The 23259-nt window shown below is 45.8% G+C and overlaps 1 protein-coding gene across 1 annotated transcript; it reads right to left on the bottom strand.

The window, feature by feature from the left end:
- Nucleotides 1-423: 423 nt before the first annotated feature.
- On the bottom strand, nucleotides 424-21852 carry LOC139758335 (uncharacterized). Its single transcript, XM_071679618.1, has 4 exons — nucleotides 21699-21852; nucleotides 15938-16823; nucleotides 3820-4169; nucleotides 424-3594 (listed from the first exon to the last, which is right to left on the bottom strand). Exons 2-4 carry the CDS (start codon nucleotides 16812-16814, stop codon nucleotides 3295-3297), a joined length of 1527 nt encoding a protein of 508 aa, XP_071535719.1. The 5' UTR covers nucleotides 16815-16823; nucleotides 21699-21852; the 3' UTR covers nucleotides 424-3294.
- Between the last annotated feature and the right edge of the window lie 1407 nt (nucleotides 21853-23259).

The raw sequence follows: 23259 nt of genomic DNA, 5'->3' as shown, positions 1-23259 counted from the left end.
GCACCACAATAGCAACAACAAACATGCAGAACTGTATATATGCAACAGCACTTGACCCTTCCCCAAGCCCAAACCACCCAACCCTAAGTAGTCATAGATAGTTTACCACTGCCTCGTAATTCAGTAGCCTCTACTGCCAGATTCTACAGCCCCAGTAAAATATAACACTACAGTGGACACAAGCTCAAATATGCACGAGTAATGCAGAGTTCATCCTTTTGGAAGTGATACTTTCATATCTATCCCTTATACCAGAGTTGTAACATACTTCTTCATTTCCATGTTTATGTAACACAAGCACATGGTGTCTTATCCATATATGTCTGTATATCATTTCATGGTACTTGGACTAAATATAACCTAAAATTGCAGTCATCCTCTTCCAGCTTAAGAGAAAAAAGGGATGCAAATAATAGACTTGAATATCGTATATAGATGGTATATTTAAATTTGTAACACTGTGCTATATAAATGACTTCGAATAATAAAGTACAGAATAAATTTCTTCATAAAAACAATTTTCAATTAAATCAAATAACACTTTGGACTTATAAGTAAGAAATGGCAAATCTTATAACGTAATTAAATTTTATATAAAGGCAAATGAAGTCAAAAATTTTTAGAAAATAAATTTGGCCTCATTGGCTTACATCTCATGAAATTTTCTTGAGAAAAATTCAAAACAACTTTTAAAATATTCAACTGGAACATCTAATGGCATGCAGCTGAAGATTTTTGAAATAGAAGTCAATAATAATAATAATATTATTATTAATAATAATAATTTTGAACTTACATTATAAAAACAGGCCAAAAATTTGTACATTCATTATAAATACATGGCTAGGAATAATATGGGTCAATATGAAACTGATGTGCTTCATGGCCTATGTACAACACTACCAAATATCAGACACATACTAATGCTACCTTGAAAATGTGAAAAAATATATTTTTACTTTCCGTACCAAACCCCCAAGTGGAACATTCTAAGTTTACTGAATGGGCACATCAGCTCATATTGTTTTTATATATATATAGCAAAGCATATGTGAAAAAAATCTGTAAAAAGTACAAAGACCTACTATATACAGTTCTACGATGTGTATGTATGGGAGAAACTCTGATGAATGAAGCCAAAGAGAAAAAAAAATAAGAAAAGATCCTTTGGATATTTTCTCAATAGCACAGGACATGACATTTTTAGGTTGTGTTGGAAGAAATATGTCTCATTTGGCCTCATCCACCTGAGGTACAGGTGTGAACAAACGTCTCTGTTCTCAGAGCTAATCAAAAGTTATTGCGTTTCGACAATGAGGTATTGGGTGTGAACAAGAATTAAGTAACTGTTTCTTCACAAAATACCAAGTGATGTTTTACATACACATAATTCTATTTTTTTTGATTCTGTCTATGTCTATTGTTGAGAGGTTACAATTTCTATCTTCATTTCACATTTTTTTAAGTACAAAACTGAGCAATGAGAAGGAGGGGGTTCATTAAACTTACATGAAACAAGACCTCAGTAAGATAAAAAAAAAAAAAAAAAGGGATATTGGCCATGGTATTACAAAATTCAAAACATCAAGTTCATTTTTTATTCATCAATGCAATCAAATATTGAACCCTCGACTAATTTTCTTGAGCATTATGTTGCATGTGACATCTTTTATGGATTCTGTGGCACTGTCATTTACCGTTTCAGTCAGGGACATTAAAACAGTATCTCCCCACCCTCAACACAAAATGAAAAGAGGATTCTTCCTACATTTAAACTATGTTTGTAAAGTTAAGATCCTCCTGTTTTAATATGAATGCAGAGAGGATCCCTTCTCTTGAAATTTAAGCAAAGATCCTCACTTTTTTTTCCCCTTTGATAAATTACTTTATTGATAAAGCTCATGGCTTCTACAGAGACATATCACCATTCTTGAAACATGACATACCGACCAAAATCATTAAACAGTGTCACCTGCGTCTGTCTACTCTGCTATACTCTACACGTGGCTAGAAAAGCCACGATTTTATGTCTTTTATTCGTCTGCCACTAGACATGTGAGAATCATATAGACAAGAACCAGCCATACATTTCTGGGGGAGAAGGATTGGTTAAAACATTAGCCAATCACACATTTTTGTCAAGAAAGGAAGGCTGAGGACAAAAGGACATACAGACTGATACGAGCTTACTCTCTTAAAGCTTTGCCAGATAAGATATTTTTATTTAAAGCCCTTCAATCAGTGTTTTACATTCATCTGTAGTCACCCAAGACTGTCTATAACCAGTCCAAATGACCTTAGGTACTTCACGAATGGCTGCCATACATTTGATTCCTAATATCAGTATCATGAGTTGAGAACACATAACAGTTTTGAAAGATTTACTACTTCAGTGGTGCTTTTAAATTTCTCTATTGCAGTGTCGCATGTAGAAACATCTTTTAAGTGCAGATATGACCATTAAGATGCAGGCATAAGAGCCAGTGTAATCACAGCAAGCCTTCTGAAAAATGCTCTATGTTGAATTTAGAATATCATTTTGTCGTCTCTAAGAGAGAAAAAATCGTCAGTCACACATACATACAGATAGACAGACACACACACACATTCATCGCCTTTTTTGCATTGTATTCTAGGATCATGGCAAGCGATATAGATATATATATATTTATATATATATATATATATAGTATATATATATATATATATACATATATATATATTAAGGAACATTCAAATGAGTTATAACTGATTCATATTCACACTTATGGTGAAAGATACACTCTACTCCAGACAAGTCTCATACTTGCTTTGGTATAATACCTGTAGTAGACCAGTTCATCCAAAACTTTAATAATATAATAGATTTATAAGAAAAAAAAAAGCATAATGAATATTCAAATTTCTTTTGAAACTTTTTTTTAAATTTCACTTCACACTAGGGAAACCCAAATCTCTGCAATTTCAGTCCACAACTTACTCAAGTTACCACCATGAAATTTAACTTTGACAGTTGTAATGGGCTGTAGGAGGCTAGGCAGAGGTACTGGAACAGTGTGACAACCTTAAAAGTCAACGAGGAACTGACCGCTCGCCTCATTACGTGCAGCACAGGGGGGAAACAAATAGGCACTCAAAATATCACACATATACAATAAAGGCTGCTTATATCAAAGTCTGAAAAGGTACTCTCTTCTCTTATGCTCCACTGATATCCTTGATACTAATTATATACAATTTAAATCATTTCTTGGCTTATAACTAACTGTACAGATGAGCGGCTTAAACGCCATCTCAACTACTCTGTGATATCCGTTGCTGGAGCTCTTCAAACTGCTTTTTCAACTCTTCCTTCTGTCTGAGTAGCCGCTTTTCAGTGCGCTGGAGGTATTCACAGTGTTCCGCTGCCTTCTTCAAGATCTGGACCTTGGGAGCCTTCTCCAGGATCTTGGTGTCAGGTACAAGGAGGCGGAGGTACTCAAAGGCATTGCGCAAGTCAACTCTTCTCTGTCTCTCCAGGGAGTTGTGTACAGAACGTCGCCCTTCGTCAGACTCACCACGATTCCTTCGTCGGTGTTTCGTTGATTTGATAACCTGCCCCAAGGAAAAGAGATCACGATTAAATCATCCTGAAGTGAAAGAAGCTATCAGTAACTTCAATTCTAACTGAATACAACACAAATGAAACCTTGCAGACATCCCAATCTTTACATGTAGCATTCAGAGTACAACAAATCATTTCCATGTCCCCTCTTTCACGGTACTGTAGTCAAATGACGAAGATTAGTAGTTCAGCTCTGACGATCCTCATACACTCACCTCAGAGTGGTAGTCCCTCATGCGCTTGGTGTAGGCAGCAGGCTTCCCCTGAGTCTTGATCTTGACGGAGACAAATCTGTTGCTGCTGCTGCTACTGCTACTGGTAGTCTCATCGCTCTCAGATGACGTTGAACCTGATGCCCGATTCTGTCGGTTCCTCCTGGCCTCTTGGATGACCAGTTGGAGCTGTCGCTTGACATAGACGGAGCGTTTGGACGGGACCTGAAGGCGTGTGGTGGAGATGGTTGAGGTAAAGGTGGAGGTGGAGGCTGCATTTGAGTTAAAGGAGGAGGCGAGGCTGGCAGTCATATCGGCCTGGTCAGTGCAGGAGACCACATCCACTTCATCTTCTGTAGAGAAAGGAGGATTTTTTTATTAGCAATGGTTGTCAAGATTCTTAACTTCCAGAATAACACATGAACATAATCTTTAAGACTTGTTTATAAGTGTGTGTGTATTGATGGACTCCAACAGTTTGAGGTTGCAACGTGACTGGAAAGTCACCTTTGTGAGGCTGTATCACTGTCAGTTGACAGTCTTGTCAAATATACATCGAAACCACAGCTCCCTATCCACAACCAGGCCCCACAGACCTCTTCATTCTAACCCCCAAGAGTCATTGAGTTTCAAACATGTCCCGTCGTCTAGTTTTAACATACCCCCCTCATCTCTCTCTCTCTCTCTCTCTCTCTCTCTCTCTCTACCCAAGCCTCCTTCCGAGTTCGACTCCAGACTTCCGATCGACGCTGATATACGCCCAAGCTATGATGACGTCGGCCAGATTAATGGAGTTTGGTAATGATATTTTAATATCCCGTGCGATCCCGCGGTCACCCAGCCAAGTGAATCATACGTATAGAAAACGAGAGGCGGGGGGGAGGGGGGTTAACGCAGGAGGAGGAGGAGGAGGAAGAGGACAAACTGTATGTTTACCGGCATCCGTGGTATTTGATATTCCAGCTTTATTTCGAGGCCATGAAGGCGCCCCGTTACTCTGGGTCAATACCTGAGGAGCATCAAGCTTGTGTGGTGAGGTGTCGCCCGCCGTCGCGCAAGACCCCACGAAGGGATAACTAAAGAATACTATAAGAGGGGACGCCGAGGTGCAAGGCCCCGGTGTCGCGTTCTTCTCGTGCCACGAGCTCAGGCTCCTCCTAGGCTGGCATTCCCAGCCACGACCCAGCGACAGGCATCACCAGGGGAAAGACACACGGATAGATGCTGTAGTCGCTCCCTTGCCAGCGAGTGTGCTGGCTCAGATAGCTTCCGAGACGTCCCTCTGGCTAGGGGAAGGTCCTACAAGCAGAGAAGCGTAGATGGATGTACGAAACGGACGCATAACATGGGAGAGGCTGGGTAGATGAGGGGATCCGGAGGGAGGGGGGGGGGAGAAAGGAGGGGAGGTGGGGAGGGTAGTGTTGGTGGAGGGGGACGACTTGGCACTAAATGCTATGATGGCGACACTCAGCTGGCACCGGGAGAGCCAGACGAGGTGGGTGCCAAGATGCCCAAGACGTCTCTCAGGGGTGCCACCAGCCCCATCCTCTCCCCCGGGGGGAAAAAACTCGTCTAGAGCGGCGGCAGGCAGGAAGGGGGAAGAAGGGGGAGGGGAGGGGACGGGGGGAAGGGGTAGATTTCTGCTGCGGGGCAAGAAACTCGAAACGATTTTTAGTGCGTCGAACCAACGGGAAGAGGATAAGATAACTCTTACTTAACATGGTTAGAGGGGCGTTTTTACGTTCCCTCTCGTTACCGGAGAGGTAGATTATTAGCCCGTGTGGTCGCCCTGTTGTGGTGTACCACTGTCTGTACCCCGCAACGCTCGGGTTCCAGCGCAAGATATGGCTTGGGTTATTGGTACATCACGCTCCATCAAACACGTCTCAAAGTCGCGTCCTCTCACGCAGCGTTCGCATAATCTCACGTAAGAGAAGGATCCAGCAGGGTTCACGAACGTCCGCGTCAGGAGTGGATTCACCAGGACGTACGTCGAGCGAGGATATGCAGGAGTCAAGTCGTGTATCTCGTTCGTCTGCCTGACTTGATGTTCTTTTAAGATTTAAGATCCATTTTCTTTTAGTCTCAAACGACGTCCAGAGATTTACTCAAGATCTCATTCCCTATTCAATATATATATATATATATATATATATATATATATATATATATATATATATATATATATATATATATATAATCTCTTCAGTACACATTTCAGTATGGAATACATGTGATCACGTCATTCACCTCTTCAGTGTATCGGCCACTTGATGTATCAAACTGTTCCCATCCGGCCTCAGGTCAGCTGACAGCCAAACACACACACACACACACACACACACACACACACACGACGACGACATATGACCAGCTTCGGAGAGAGAGAGAGAGAGAGAGAGAGAGAGAGGGAGGGAATGCCGAAGCCCCAATCCCTCAGGGCCACACTTCAGAACCTTACGTCAGTGATTCGTTTGCAAGGCGCGGACTCTCTCCTGAGCCGGTCGAGTGCCAGCCAGCGTCTGAGGTCACTGCCAATGCACACACAACCCCACTCCCACCCTCCCTCCCCTTATCAGCCGAGGTCATTGCCATTACCCCCCTATCACCTGGGGTCATTGCCACTAACACGCCCTTTATCAGCCGAGGTCATTACCATTTGGCAGATGCTGACCAGCAGACGCAACGGAACGGCCCGAGGCAGACAGATAGAGAGAGAGAAAAAAAATGGAAGGATGCGGAGGAGAACTGAATTATAAGACTTCCCGAGGGCCGAGGAGGTGGCGTGACGTCAAAAGTGGCAGTATTATTGGCCATGAGGGGCAGGGTAGGGTATGGGAGGGAGAGGGGTTGGGTGATGGTTCTGGGAGAGGGGGGGTAGACAGGGGTTAGATGCCACGAAGGTATGGGGAGGCTGAGGGGAGGGAAGGGGGATTTATACTGTGTATTGTTGAGGTGTTCTGGGCAGCGAGGGGAGAAGGGAGGGAGGGGGGGAAGAGAAGGAGGAACTGATTTACAGAACGGAGGGGAAAGACATGATTTACAGATCGACATAAATGTAACGTCTTTTTTTTTTTACGATCGCCATTGTAAATCACACGAGATAAAACAGAGCGAAGAAATCTTCACCGAATAGATTAATAATCAACTCACACGAGATATCCAAGCAGGTCTTACAATCAAGAGATAAGTCAACGACCATCACTGACGCAACCACCATTACCGTACGAGACTCGACCCTCCTCCGATACAGCCCTTGAGGGAGTGAGGAGAAGAGGAGGAGAAGGAGGAGGAGGAGGAGGTAGGGAAATCTAGACAGGGTGGCTCTGAGAAGAAAGCCCACGACGCGTCGCTAGCTTCCTCCTGTAGCCTCGCTAGTCAACATAGGGCCTGGCTTAATGGGTCTGTAAACATACTTTAGGTCCGTAGCGACAGAGTGCTGGCAATTAGAGGAGTCAAAACACACGGTTCAGTCTCTCAGGCTAAGAGTCTCTCGTCTGTGGCAGTGTATCTGTCATCGTCTCTTCTTCCGTCTGTCTGGCTATCTGTCTGTATCGATGAATGTCTGTCTGTCTAATCAGTGGTTTGTTAGTGCCACTCTTTGTCGCCTCACCATTTTCCTCTTCACTGAAACGTACAGTACTGTACTCACGATTGTATACTGCTCCACACATTTCTAATTTCGATAAACTTTCATGCCCAGTATATCTATTCAGGTAAGTATACCCTTAAACGTTTTCTTTCCTCGTCTCCCCACAGTTTTCTACTTCGATTTATAAACATTAACATCAAGATGTGCACTTCCAAGTTTCTTCATCTTTAACTCCTTCCCAGTTTCTTTATATTTACCCACAAAACCCTTCCATTTTCTAATTACCTTACGCACTCTTCCCCATCTCTTGTATTAGTACCCTTCCCTTCGACGCTTAATTTGGCGAGTTTTTCCCCAGCCAATTACTCCGCTACGCCGCGTTAATGGCCATTTTCAAGACAAGGGGCCCAGACAACTCGTCCCGAGGAGTTAAGTGCATTGGTACTGAAGGAGGGGCGGGTGTCGGCGACTCAGACGAACTCTACTATATGGGATGGTTGGTGCTGGGTGTGTGTGTGCGCGCGCGCGCTTAGAGATCCACAGTCATTTCCCTCACTTCCATTTCTCCTATCACTCTCCCAGACGACACATTCTAGCTAGCGCCCCCCTTCTCCGCTCCCTTCTCTTCCTGTCTCCTCACTGAATCAATCATAAGCTCATCCTTCCCTGAAATCTCCTCCTCCTCCTCACCCCTGCCCAACAGTCCGTTTGACAATCTGTCACGATCAGACATTCCCCCACTGTAACTTGAAAAGAAAAGAAAGTTCTTCAAGTACTACATGTCATCTACCATATATATATATATATATATATATATATATATATATATATATATATATATATATATATATATAGAAAAGCAGGGGCTGCGGCCACAACACACCCACAGACTAAGACCCAGGGATCAAAAAAGAAGGGAAAAGCCAAGACGACCCCCTCCTCACAGCACCACCTCGCGTTCTTTAGACCAGAGCTCCCCAAAAAATTTTGCCTGCATTCCACTAGTCTCCCTTTTGTGTGTGTGTGTGTCTCTCTCTCTCTCTCTCTTACACGGGGGGGGGGATATGAGGTGGGGGAGTTTAATTATATCTTCTCATCTGGCAGACGAGATCGCTACCACCACCACCACTAACCACCACCCTAACCACCATCACTACGACACACACACACACACACACACACACACACACACACACGATTCTTTTTTTCGGTTCTGTTTACGACTCTGCTTACGGTCGCAATGTACTCTTTTCCTCGTTTTCTTTCTCTACGATCTTCCCATGCGACACAACTTTTCTCATCAGCAGCAAACTACAAACGCGACGAAGTCTTCTATCAACTGACATACAAACGCTTTCTTTCCCAGTAGGAATGAGCTGGTAACATTACCCCTGGGGTGTTTTTTTTTTTTATACTCGTTCCTTCCTGGGATATTCAACAGGAGAGAAATATTTAATTGACCCGATCCGCTGGTAGATCGAAGCGGATGACCTATATGTTGAAAGGCACTGGAACCCACTTTGGCTTGACGAGCCATGGAAGGTCGCGAGTTCTGTGATCTGTCATAGCATCAGTGACGTCACTCATAATGGTCTTGGGAGAAGGAGCCAGTGAGTACGACTTTCAATGTCGAGTGCGTTCGGTCGTGTGTACCTCGGCGGGGCGAAGACGATGCGCGGCGGACGGACGGACGATCGTGTCGAAAAAGGCCACAACACCGGGGGTGGGAGAGGGTCATAACCTCTTGAGGTAATAGAGAGAGAGAGAGAAGAAAAAAAAAAGAGGGGGAAGAGGGCGATAACCGATCTACTGTTGAGATAACTTATCAGAGTGCGTGTGTGTGTGTATGTGTGTGTGTGTGTGTGAGAGAGAGAGAGAGAGAGAGAGAGAGAGAGAGAGAGAGAGAGAGAGAGACCAAAGCTTCACAGAAAAGAAGACTGGGCGGATCTCTCTCTCTCTCTCTCTCTCTCTCTCTCTCTCTCTCTCTCTCTCTCTCTCTCTCACACACACACACACATACACAAAGACGACTGACGGGTCTCTCGTCTCTCAGGGACGATGGGCGGGTCCTGTCCCCCCTCTCAGGGAAGTGGGTGGGTCTATCCATCTCACAGGGGGAAGTGGGGCGGGTCCTGTGCCCCTCTCGTAAGGAAGGGGGCGTGTCTGCCTGCCTGCCTTCCCCACCCCTCACAGGACTGGTGGGCGGGTCCTCTTTCTTCCTCTCACAAGTATCACCACTACAAGGTGAGCCCCGAGGATGATAACACTCCTGAGGGGTCACCGAGCCTTATCTTATCAGGCGGACAAAGTGTGGCAGATAAGAGAGCGCACACACAAAGAACAACAGTTGTGCACTGAACAATGTCTCTGACGCTACCTTGGAGGGACGAGGCGCGTGACGCGAACACGGAGGCGATAAGGGATTTGAAAAGTTGCCGCCGGGGAGAAAAAAAAAAGAAGAAAATCTTGCCAGATGAAGAGAGGGAGAAGACAAGGGCGGTGGTTCGTACTCCAACAGGAATGTCTCCCTTGAGGGAGGTGGAGGGAGGAGGGAGAGAGAGGAGAGAGGTGTGTCGCTATCTCTTAACAGCGATTACGCCGACGCCTGCAAAAGGGAACGACGCTTGATAGGAATACGCGGTAAGGTCTTCTGCCGGTGATGATGATGATGATGCAAGAGATGCGTTTGTACGCTTCAAGACATTCTTTTTTGTAGAAATAATGCCGCCCCATCTAGAGGTCTGATGCCTTAATGTAGGACTAGCCTACTAGCGACTTCCTCCTGAATACGACACCTAGAACTGACGTCGTGTCGTCTCGAGCTGTACTTTTGAGGAAGGATGACGGTGTGGGGCGAGAGTCTCCGGTGATCCACTGGTGAGTCTTGTCTCCCCGCCAGAGGACCACACGGAATACGTCCCTCTCCCAGCCCGCCAGCAGACGACAAAACAGAGGTCGTTAGTGAAGCCTTCGTTTCTTGTCTCTTCCTCCTCCTCCTCCTCCTCTTCCCCATCTTAACTCTCGGAGCGGGAGGAAGGGGAGGGGAGAGCGCGGCGGTATTGTTAGCGTCTACTCTAAATATCGCCAGCGCCCCGTCGGTGGTGCAAATTCGGCCAATGAATACCACTAAGGACTCGTCTTCGGATGTTCTGATTGGTAAACGTCAGCTACCGAAGGGATCCAACTGTATTTCCACACTGTTGCCATAAAGATCCTCGCTCCACTGAAGGCGTTCTCGGGGTGAACGTCCGTGAGACGTCCCCCTTTTTGAATTTCAATGACATGACACCACGTCTGGTCTGTGTACGGCCAAGCGTCTCTCTCTCTGAAATGTTTCTTCTTAAACCTTAATTCTCCCAGACGATGGCGCTATAATGCCAAAAAAATAACCATCTGGCAACATCTCTGCATAATAGGCAAGACTCGGCCTCACTGTCATTCACCTCTTGAAGAGATAGAGAACCAAAATGAATTTCAATACATAAATGCAACAGAAAATCATTTGAGTTTGATGACTAAACTCATAGATTTTCCTTGTAACTTTCTATGGTCTTTTGCACAAAATGCTCACCAGGAGAACGATTTCAAATGAACCATCTCGGCTGACCGATGGTAGGTCACAGATTACAAGGGATGACCTATCTTTTAACAGAATCGATTACAGATGACCCGTAGGAAGAGGGCTTTTCACAGTCAATCTACTCCAGATGATCTATTAAATACATGCTGTATCAGGGGACCTTAATACGTAACTGCCCATTGAAGAAGACCTTCACACTGAGCATCCATTTCAGACCTTAATACGGATCATCCATTTCAGAAGACCTCTCACAAACGAACCTGTTTCAGGCACTTTTGTTGGACTCCAGATATTGGTTGCCAAATTCCATTATCTGGGACGCCCCAGCTGGTCGCCTTTAAACGCCCGACAAATAATAGAGAAGACTCACTAGGAGGCAGACGACAGTGAATGATGTAGTCCAACGTGGGGGTGGCGGGTGGAGGGGTTGAAGGGAGGGGAGACCTGAGGTAGTGGAGGGAGAAGGGACAGAGGGAGGGGGAGAAAATATAAAAATGAGGGAGAACGATGGAGAAGTAGAAGGAGTAGGTGGTGGTGAAGTGATAGAAAAAGGGACCGAGGGTGAGTTTGAATGACCCGAGTTCAACTGGTGGATCTGTAGCCTCCACTGGGTACTGGACGGATATACTCGACTTCCTCCTGTAGTAGGAATTGCCGATCTACGTCCCTTGAGATCTCATTGCTGACTTCTTCGTTTCCATGGAGTGGAACACTGCTTTGACGACTCTCAGCCAAACCCTCAGGACCCACTTCGTTTTCACGGTTCTCCTCCTTCCTTCCTTCCTCCCTCCCTCACTCCCCCCTGTCCCCATTCAACACCCACCCTCCCACCGTCTCTTTCCTTCTCCTTCCTCAATGTCGCTCGAGTTCTTAACATAAAGACGGACCAACTACGTCCTCAACGACAAATTCCAGAGGGCCACCCTATAATAGGTCACCCGCCGGCCCGAAACAATGGCCCGAATCAGGCAGGGCGAGGAGGGAACGGGGAGAGAAAAGAAGGGTGAGGAGGGGTTAAGGAGGGGGGGGGGATATGAAAGGGATAGCGGGAGTATGGAGGTCACTGAAGCCATGATTTGTAACCCCCCCTCCCCCCAAGTTAGGCCTCAAGACCTGCCTCTCCCCCCTCCCTTCCTCCCCCCTTTTTTTTTTAAATCAAATTCTTGAAAGGGACGTATGGGGACGGCCTCCTGTGCTCTAAGTCTACCCACCTGTCATATGGCATGGGAGTGGCAAACCCGTCAGTGCAGACAGAAGACGAAGGAGAAGAGCGACGGGAGGGACGGACGGGAGACAGAATGACGGAAGGTGGAGGGAGAGGAAAATGACGAGGGCAGGGATGCTTAATTTCGGCGCTCACAGGGGGAAAGGAGGGAGGAGTGATGGCGCCAAAAAAAAAGGAAAAAAAAAAGTCCTACGGCAGAAAGGGCACGGGGAGAGAGTGGAAGAAAGACGAACCTGAGAGAGACACCTGAAGGAGAGGTGGAGAGGCTGAGGCAAGGACGAGGGAGAGAAGGAATAAGGTCATGTTAAATGAGAGGGTGAATAGAGAGAGCGGACGAGAAAACTAGAGAGAACATGAATTAAGAAGTTAGTGAAGAAGAGGAAGACATGATCCTTAAACGAGTCACTCAGAAAATCATGAGGTGTCGAAGGTCCAGGATGTGTTAAGTCAGGGTATGACCTACAGAGACCAACAGACTGGGTCAAGGGTCAAGGGTGGTGTTTGCCCAATGTCAGGCAGGGTCATTCCTCGCGCCAATACAAGGGTTGGAGGAGTTTCTCAAATCATTTATGACCTACACATAGACGAAGCATTTGAGTGAGAGAGTATGGGTGAAGGGCACGTCTGCAGGGGGTGAAGGGCACGTCTCCAGGGGGGGTAGACGATGATGATGATGGTGATGGAATGGGGGGTGTGTAGGACGACTAACCACAACACACACTGGTCATCCACCTCAGGTTCCTCTGCTCTGATAACTTGCCTCAACCTCACACTCTACAGCCCCGGAAACGGGATTCTCATATCTTTCTCCTTTTTTTTTTTCCCCCTGCACTTGGGAGAGTTTCTTTTGCGTCGGGTCGGGTGGAAGAAGGGGGCCCCCACAGAGGAGGGGTAAGGCCCTCACATTGTTCTCCCAGACGGCTTTTTATTCATATTTCTTTTTTTTTTCTTCTTCTTCTCCTTCTTTACATCCCCTCCCTTTCGCGGAGGTCCTTATGGTACTAGTCTCGAGTCCTTCTTTAAGGGGACGGGGAGGTGAGCGATGCTGTTGTTAACCACCCCCCCCTTCCCTCCCCCCCTTGCATCCAGGGGCAGGAGGAAGATGAGAATGCTAATCGACGGTGTCTCCGCCGGGGGTTCATTTGCATACGTCGTGTCAACAATGAAACTCGACAGCAAGCGATTGAGGGAGCCTGGCACCCTTGCTTTTGTCGTAAGTGTGAGGTGGAGGGAGACGACGCTGCCGTGCAGGGGGCAGCTGGGTGTGTGTATGTATATAATTTCATGGTGTAGGAACAAAAATAATGACTTTTTACGTAACACACTTTCTGTCTCTCTCTACAGCAGGAGTGGGGGAGGGGGGCTTTAGGAGAAATGCAAGATCTTGTAGTCTTTTGATCACGTTCTCGGACACTAAAGACAAATGAGCATCAACCTGTCTTTCAGGTTCCGACACCCACCTCAAAGCCCCGAAACCCCCAGACCTGAGAAACATCAACGTGTGTCTTGAAATAGAACTCCAACCTTGAAAGTGTTTGAAACTAAATAAGTTGAAATACGAACCCATAACGAGGGGGTGTTCCACCTCCATATGAAGGAAAAAAAAAAAAAAAAGAAATCGAGGATCTTGCTAAAACAGGGCAAAATTCAACCTAGACGCGCGAGGAGAGGAGCAAATAATCAATACATGTCCGAGGCTTTCCGAGGGTGAACCCTCCGAAGTGGCATCAATGGAGCGCGTTCAAGGTGGCAGATGTGGGACAATGGACCAATAGGCGCCTTCCTTCGGGAGACGAAAGGGCCAATCAGCAGCCAGCGCGGGAAAGAGACGAGAAGGTGGGATGTTGCGGGAAAGAAATCGGCCAGATGAAATAAGTCTTTTGGCATCGATTTTTCCTCTTTTCTACATATTCCAACTGCGTCTTATGGCTACCGGAGAACAATCAGTCGTTGCGGCGAATGAAGTAATATATAAATTTCCCCCGAGAAGATCCGGGATGGAGCTAGATTGGTACGAGACGCTGGCTATATTCAATGGAGGTAGGAATACAAAAGCACAACCACGCCGCGTACCTCGCCATTTCCTGGATGCCCGCATTTGGCCTCTTCCCAAGAACAACTAATAAACGCCCAGAGGTCTATTTCCTTTTGGTTTTTGAAGTCCATCTCGAAATCAATTAAGGTGATGGAGAGGCTCCTTCGAAGACATCTCTTCGGGGTCCGCTCATTCCTCTAAACAAGAACCAAAAAAGAAATATGTTGGGTTCTTGAACCCTCCTCACAGACAGTATATACGCAGTTGATGCGTAGTACAGCAAGCGTTCCATGCATCCAACAGGTCCCAGTAAGCGTTCGGTGAGATGGGTGTAAACAACAGACTCCATCTTACGCATTCCTTAGGGGTACAAGTACAAGTCAGCCCCCCCCAATCCACCCCCCTTTTTCCATAGGATAGCACCCGTGTATCATTATTTTTCCACCTTTTGGGGTTTCCGGTACCTTACCTCAGCGTCGTTCTCAGAACGATACGAAGGGAGATAAATCACGAGCTGAAGAAAACGTACTCAGGGTGCATCCTTTATGAAAACTATTTCTATCCAAAGTCTAAAAGTGGGTTCTGGTCTTCGAGGATACAGGAATGTTGACATCCAACTTGGAAGGCGAAAGAGATGACTGACACTTAATGATCTAGCAGGTTGTTGTCATCATCAGAAGGCATAGATGTTTCTAGAGAGAGAGAGAGAGAGAGAGAGAGAGAGAGAGAGAGAGAGAGAGAGAGACGTCTCACTCACCTTGACCAACTCTTGTCCATCACCAATCAGTCAATCAATACGTCCATCACATGAAATGCTTCCGCGTTTAAGTCATCCACAAACACTCTTCATTTCGCCCCCTTCACCTCAGCAGTCTAATGTATGCACACAGAAGCCCCACCACCACCACCATCACCACCACCTTCCTCCAAGACGAAGGAATTCAAACCATAAACATTATTGCAGGTTAAGACATGAGGAGTCGTAAGCGAACTAAACAGAATCTTTGAGACATTAGAACAGAATAAGATCTATCATACTGATTGGGTCAATGTTATATCTTCTCTTACGCCAACCTTACATAAATCCTCGCGTATGCTAGTAAAAATGGAGAATTGGTAAAGGGAAATAGTTGAGAGTCACTGTAAGGTCGCCCGCCACTGGGTCATGGTAATAGTGGAGCTCTACCGTTAGTTTACGTCGGGCTCACTAGATGGCGGAAGCGACGCTCTCTCTCCCTCCTCTCTCTCTCTCTCTCTCTCTCTCTCTCTCTCTCTCTCTCTCTCTCTCTCTCGGGCGCGCGCGCGCTCCTGGCGGGCGTTGATCAGATGGATACTTGATAATTTTCTGAAGATTCACTCAACTAACGTAAGAACTGGACTCGTAATGGATTCTTTACGAGGATAAAAATGATATCTGCCAATTAAACTGACATGTTTATGTGCTTCTGGTGTTTGGGAAACATGGGAAAATGGTGTTTATATGTCACATGCATCAAAAAGAATGAAAAAAAATAAGGATATGTCAAAACATAATGCTAGCTTTTCTTAGGGATGAAGATAACTATGAAAAATGTTCAAGGGCCTCGAGAGATAAGGGAAGAGAAAACGCGGAGAGAGTCTGAGAAGAGGTTGTAAACCGTGAGAGTTGTTAAGAAGCCAGTAGGAAGTGTTGTAGGAAGTTGTACTTACCAGTGTCTGAGGGCGTGAGGATGCCTGCAACCGCATGACTGTCTGGTTCTGGGACTCTGCCGCAATAGTTGTGTTCACTGTTCACTGAGGGCGGTACGTACGAGGCACTGTTATGGTTCCTGAACACGGCACTGCTGCTGGTGTATCGCGAGGCACTGTTCGTACTCCTGGGGCTGCCGCTGCTGCTGGAGCTCTCGCTCATGTGGTCGTCGGCGTCGCAATCGCTATCCGTGCCGGAGGGCGTGTCGGGAAGGTTGTCCTCAGAGTCGTCGTCGTCCGAGATGTCGTCGTGTCGCAGGGCTTCCCTGAGCGCCGCGTCGGCCGAACACTCGGAGACCTGTCGTTCCTTCCTGGGCGGAGGGTCAAGCAACGACGTGCAACACGTCCCTCCTCCCCACATGATGTCCCGCTTGAGGGATTCCTGCGGTACTGGCGCGGCCACGGGGGGCCACCAGGAACACCCAGAGGCCCAGCTGTTCTCCAGGGGAGACGCTGAGGGTCCCAGGGGCTTTGATTCCATGCCTTCCAGATCCGACAAGATGTCGCTGAAATCCGAGGGTGGCGTAGCCGATGGGGACTCTAGGATTTCTGGTATGGAAGCTACCAGGTCGTCCAGGTCGTGCTCTGTAGAAGGCGAGTGTGGTGGGGTGGGGAGGACTCCCATAGCATGTCGTACGCTGGTCGTGGTCGACATGAAGGCCCCCATCTCTGTGGTGAAGCTAATGTTCTCAACCAGGGCTTCGGGGTTGGCGAGGGCCCGCTCCTGTTCCATGTCGAACTTGTTCCAGATGTCCTCGGGGAGGGCGTGGTGTTGGAGCTGTGTTGGGGCTAGCCAATTCTCCGGCAGGAGGTCGGGGGTCGTCGCCATCAGTGCCATGGCGCCGGGCTGTGAGGGAGAGAGAGAAAAAGAGAGGCGGGGTGAGAAGGGAGGGTCAGTCATTAAGATCGTCCAGTCTGCAACAGTCACCATCAATGACACCATCACTGACGTCAACACTCAATCACCATCACTGGCACCAACACCAACGCTCACCATCACTGACACCATCAGTCACCATCACTGATACCATTCAATGACACGTATATTCACCATAAGTGACACCAACATTCACCATCACTTACCCTTCCTGGCGTCATCCTTCACCATTACTGACACCACCACTTACACCATCACTGACACCAACTCTTAAGCATCATCGCTGACACCATCACTCAGGCCTCATGCCAAAAGCGATTTCAAAGCACCTTAGCAACCAATAGCTTATAAATATAACTCACAAATTACATTATTGTTACATTTCATATAACCTCCCCCTTCCCAGCTCCCCCTCTCTTCCGACTTTCTTTACACAAAACCAACTTACCAACAAACAACTTGAAAAGCTGACAGACAAAAAAACTAACTCACACACACACACACACACACTTTGGCAAACGTCATTTGACTCGTTGTTCTTCTTCTTCTTCTTGTTCATTTGGGTTATCATCAATGAAACGCCCTCCCCTCCTCCCCCACCCAACCCCACTCCCTCCCCATCCTCTCCACCCACAGCTGACTCATTCACTCAGCTTGGGAGAGAACTGTTCTCCACCCTCCCCCCCCTCTCCTCCTCCTCCTCCCAGAAGTCACCCAAAGGTCACACAGCCTCTCCCTCCCCATACCCCCCCCCACCACCCCTCTCCATGGATGTCTCACCAGTGATCTTAGAACACGTCACTAAACACAGACGATCTTCACTTCACCGCACCAGTGTAAAAAAAAAAAAACACTAGGGACTGCAGTGCCAGGCATCAGTGTACACGTGTCAACAACAACAACAAAAACAACAACAAAACAAACAACAACAACAGCTTTCTGCACTGCAATGATCTTCACTGCTCATCCATATAAACACACGTCACCCAAAATAGGAACTACAGTGCCGAACGCCAGTATAAACACGTCACCACACCCAGGGTGTGTGTGTGTGTGTAAGGGGGCTACTGTGCCAAACACCAGTACAAGCACACATCACCAAGCCAGACTGACCAACATTAGTACACTCGTTACCAAACCCATCGGCCGATAACAGAAGTAAATAAACACAAGACCCACAAGGCAGGCTGTCTGTCTGTACACAGTTCCCTTCCTTATTTTCTTATATCTCCCTTTTTTTTCCTACGTCACCACAATCCATGCTCGACACCACAGATGTCCCCTGATGCCCCCAGGACGGGAGGGGGTGGGGGGGACATATTCGACGTCTACAACACACCGCAATAAATCTCTCCCCACAACGCCCACCTCCCCTATACACCCACAGTCTTGTCTTTGACAAACAGGAAGACGACCACAGACCTACGATAAATATCACCATGAACTACTTTGGTGCCAGCCAGGTCCAGTGTGTGTGTGTGTATGTGCCATCTCCACCCCTCACTCCCTCCTGGGTACGCACCACCCCGCCTCCCAAAGCCACCTTCACATCCCCCCCCCCCCAATCTCCCACCTACTACTACTACTCCTTCTACGTCATAAGGTCTTGAGTCATTGCTCCCTCCAGATGACATAATCTACAAATCCTGTTTACGTTTAACCGGGCAATAGGAGGCATTCTGATTGTAATGAATAACTTCATCTGAGAGGGAGTTCACCATCATATTACCCACGTCATTGGACGTGTCAATAAAATCGAATTGGAAACACGTCTTACTTAAGTCTTGCCTTGAGGATTTCCTCCGTATACAGGTTTACGAACTTATAAAACAAGAGAGATCTTACATGGGAAGAAACAGTTATAAAGTTCCATTAAAAAAAAATAACGTAGGCTCCAACAACTCAACTTGCCCAGCTACTGTTGAGGGGAGAGAAAGAGAAAAAAAAACAAGAGAGAACCATCCAACATTCTCATCTCCCCTCTGGCGTTCCTCATCCTTATCTTCCCCTCGAGAAACTAGCTTCCTCCTCTACCTTCTACACTGACTCACCAGATACCCACCATCCCAGTCCTCCCTCATCATCCAACCTCACGACAATCATCTTCCACGATGAATCCTAACTCATTCTCCACTCATTCTATCCTCCCTCCTCACATCAACGACTCAAAAAGTTCCCCTAGTGGAGGTATATAACTCACGGTCCAACCACATTCCCTTTTCTTCTTCATCGCCCACTGAAGAAGTATAAGATGGCATATATATGCTTTTACCTCAACCCTTCAGATGATTTCAAAGGTCTTCCACCCTTACAGTTTTAACATAACTTCTAAATATACTGTATGGGGTCTCCCTCCCTACCCACACAACTCTAAGACACCTTGAGATAGTCTTGGGATGTTCTTTACACCCCCTTCCCCCAACACCACAACCTGGTAAAAATCTCTCTTCCCTTCCCCCTCCATCAATCTCTGCTCTCGCTGAGGGGCGAGTCTCTGGCCACAGACTGGACACATTGTGACCAACGTCTGAGGGGGGGCCTCCTCCCAAGACCTCCCAAGGTTACACAACAGCGAAGGTCTTGGCTACATTGTCACAACGTTACACGGGAGGCTTTGCCGAACTGTTACAACCCACTCGCTAACAACCCTGGAAGTTGTGAGGGACAATTGTCTAAGTTCTTGTATAGGATCCATATCGTATGAGGACATATAAGTTGTGAAAAGACTAAATTAGGAATACTGTAGTACCTTTCTCAAGACTAACCCCAAATATAACCATAGTGTGACAAGCTTTAAGTGGAGAGGAACAGAAGGAACGTAACTGCCGTAAAGTATATAACTACTCAATGGCCAGAGTACAAACAAACACACACACACACACACACACACACACACACACTCAAGCCGCATGGTTACGTAACTGCCGCTGCTACTAAGGATGAAACACGCCAACGTTTTCCTGTTTATCACCTTCTACATTTTCATTTCTAAACTGTCAACTGAGTCAAAAGACGGCGGGCAGTTTAAGACCTAGCACCTTATATGTCCGGCATAACTATACGAAAGAGGAGTTGAACCTACCACGTAAAATTGCCTTTCTAAGTAATGTTATGGAAGACGAGTGTTAGTATTGTGAAACACTGAATAAACTGTCGCATAAACTAGTATAACACACTTCATAAACAGTTACATAAACCGCTTGTGTAGTGAAACACTACATATGTATCTTGAATAGAGTATAAAGGTGTAGAAAAACACTATAAACAGTTGCATAGACTGTGGGATCAGTCGTATATCACTCGGTAAACTGTTGCATAAATTGTTACAGGTGTCCTGAAAAAAAGGCTTTTGTTGCATAAACTGTCAAAAGTCTATATAATCTGTTGTATAAACTGACTCTTAAAGAGTCAGTAACCCGTTGTGTAAACTGTCGCAAGCGTTTTCAAACTGTACGTAAAGTGTTAGAAGACTTTGACGTACAAACTGTCATCAAAAACTGATGTGAAAACGCCAATGTCAACATACAAACTGCCCGTAACGAACTAGTTAATTCACGAGCAGATCCTAACCCCATAAAGTACAAACTGACAGTCATGTAACTAAAACCCGCACATAAAAAAAACACAAGAAACTATTATCGTTAATGATAAAAGTACACGTTAACACATGTGACTATCATCAGTTAGATGAAACTTTCTTCAAAGTGCCACAAACAAAATGACAATGACTCAGTCAAGTAAGGGGTGTGACCAGCCAGTAACGTATAAAATGCCGGTAGAGTTACGCAAAGACTCTCAGTACTGTACTCTACAAACTGCCAATACATAAATGGACAAACCGCTGGCAACACACACACACACACACACACACACAAACTTCGCATCAATACACAAGTAATAAACTGTCACCAAATTACTCGATACAGTATATAATAGCATTGAACAAATAACACTATAAATGACCACGCATAAACTGTTCAGTAGCTACAGTGACGTGTATAAACTGCCAGTTTTGAGTGCATATAATGCACTGACGTCTCACTGCCCGCCTCACTCACGTCAACAAATATGTCAGACACTTCCTGCCTCCAAAACTAGCGCCAAAGTTTGAATATATCACTGAAATACAGAGCCATAACCTTCATATTCACTTAACAGTACACATAGGTAATCAACGAATCTGTATTACGATCAGAATAAATCTAATTTGGGTGTAACAATCGCCTACAATTAATAATATTGACAAAAAAAGACAGAAATGTTGAGGTTCAAAATGCATTGGAGAATGAAAGTCGAGGTATATGATAGATCGAACTGATATGGAAATCACTTGATGAGAAAGGGTTTCCATGTTCGACATCGACCCAGTGTTGGGCCGCCAAGTCGAGCGAGAGGAGGGCGGGGTCGGCTATATGCTCATAGACATATGACCCAACCCCATAGCCTCTATCAATGTTTCCTCACATGAAAATACGTCTCCGTGACTAAATATCCTACAAGGAAATTAAATGTATATCCTAAAGAAAATAAAACTTTTGGAGAGAGAGACAAAAATAAACAGACAATCCTACGATGTTACGAGGCGAACCCCCGATGCAGTAGCTTCTATACAGACAGCCTAGACGCCAAACAACCCGTATAATGTCACCTTTTCACTACACGGATTTTAAAGTCCTTTCATAGGCTGGAATGTCCATCGATAAACACATTTCATGATAATAATCCACTGCGTGTATCCAACACTTGTCTGACATCCACAAAAGAGGGAGTAAAAAAAAAAAAAGATATTTTTTTCCAATAAAACATCGATAAATCGCCTACCATGTTGCTAGGTAGGTTACACACCTTTGACAGAAGCTTTCAGAAAAAGTTCAAAACACTAGTCAATGTCACTTCCAAAAGTACAATAAATAATCCAAAGAATCTTGAGAGCAGAGGACGCGGTGCACGGGCACACAGCGTGCGTGTTTCCACGTCTAAGTCCACACGTTAACTAAACACTCTCCCATCAGCAGTCACTACAGAAATAAGCCCGGCCAACGTCTGACCCTACGCTCCGCCCCGCCCACCTGAGACGTCATCACATGTCCCCGCCCACCTGCTTGACGTCATAGCCGAATGGGACGTCTGAAATCGGCTCGACTAAAGTTGAGTTGCCATAATGAAAAATACATTTCAATATCCACAATGTTTACAAGATATACATTTACAGTTCAGCTACATATACCCTGCTGTACAATAGATAAATGAGTAGCGAGAGTATAGAACGCTGGACCATCCGGAATCAAGCAATGTCTCGGCGCACTACTTTGCGACGCGTACGTGAGGCTATTGTCAACGTAAGTTACTGGTCTACAACTACTAGTACTACCACTACCAACGTCCAATCACTCATGAGTCAGCTCTTCGAGGAAGGCGGGCTAACATGTCTGTTTTAACTGCATGGATTCTGGAAAATGTCAACAAACGCATTTAGGGATCACTCTATTCTCCCACACAACCAGAATCGCTGGTTTAACCCGGCCAAGCCACGAATCCCATGAGTAATGTAATTTAATACTGGGTTTATCTTCTTCGTACGTCATGGAGGAGGAGACCGAACACGAAAGATTAAAATACACATTTCTTTTTTTTAGTTATGATATATGATGGCCACTGGGCTTACATGTAATGAATGGGCCGACAGCTATTAGGTTTCAGAAACAGACGATTCACAATTTGAGGGCAGTTATATAGGCCCTTGAAGTAAACACACAGGTTATCATGTTCATATATGGGGTACAGGGCCTTCAAGGCCTTTAGAAAATACGCCAACAGAATTAGAATACAATGATATACAAATTATACGCAAAAGGTGGGGTAAATGCCATAAACAGAGTGAGTCTGAAGTTTCAAAACTCCTGGTTCGCGCCTTATTGAAGCTGTACCGAACCCCTTCCCCACTGTGTCTCTACCTATCTAGGACTGAGTCTTCGGTACAGCTTCGACCTGGCGTTGTGTTGAAGCACTTCTCTCTCTCTCTGTGGGTATCATATCATACATAATGATCACATCTACCGTAAACACTTCGTCGTAAATGGACTCGTCCCGAAGGAGACAAAGTTCCTGCTGAACCAAAAAATTTCGCAACGACGCTTGATACTGAAGAAGGAAATGAGACAGGAGTGACTCTCTCTCTCTCTCTCTCTCTCTCTCTCTCTCTCTCTCTCTCTCTCTCTCTCTCTCTCTCTCTCTTCCCCCTTTTTTTCGTGATTACAACCTATGAGATGGGCCGTTGTAATCATCTCCTCCACCCTATTCGAAACCTAATCATCTGTAATGTAAACCTGCCTATTTTTTAAACCATTGGTGCTTATTATCTATTGTCCATCATATGAGTCGGCGCCTTACACAGCCCCTGATTTAA

Source organism: Panulirus ornatus, chromosome 30 (genome assembly GCF_036320965.1).
Source record: "Panulirus ornatus isolate Po-2019 chromosome 30, ASM3632096v1, whole genome shotgun sequence".
NCBI lineage: Eukaryota > Metazoa > Arthropoda > Malacostraca > Decapoda > Palinuridae > Panulirus > Panulirus ornatus.
This window is presented reverse-complemented; position numbering and strand designations above follow the sequence as displayed.

What these genes read in the sequence shown, in the direction of transcription:
- LOC139758335 (XM_071679618.1), bottom strand. Translation starts at nt 16,814, where the DNA reads ATGGCACTGATGGCGACGACCCCCGACCTCCTGCCGGAGAATTGGCTA. An exon ending in CCTCACGCCCTCAGACACTG is followed by an intron (nt 4,170 to 15,937) that starts GTAAGTACAACT and finishes CTTTCTCTACAG; the next exon opens with AAGATGAAGTGGATGTGGTC. An exon ending in TGAGGGACTACCACTCTGAG is followed by an intron (nt 3,595 to 3,819) that starts GTGAGTGTATGA and finishes TCCTTGGGGCAG; the next exon opens with GTTATCAAATCAACGAAACA.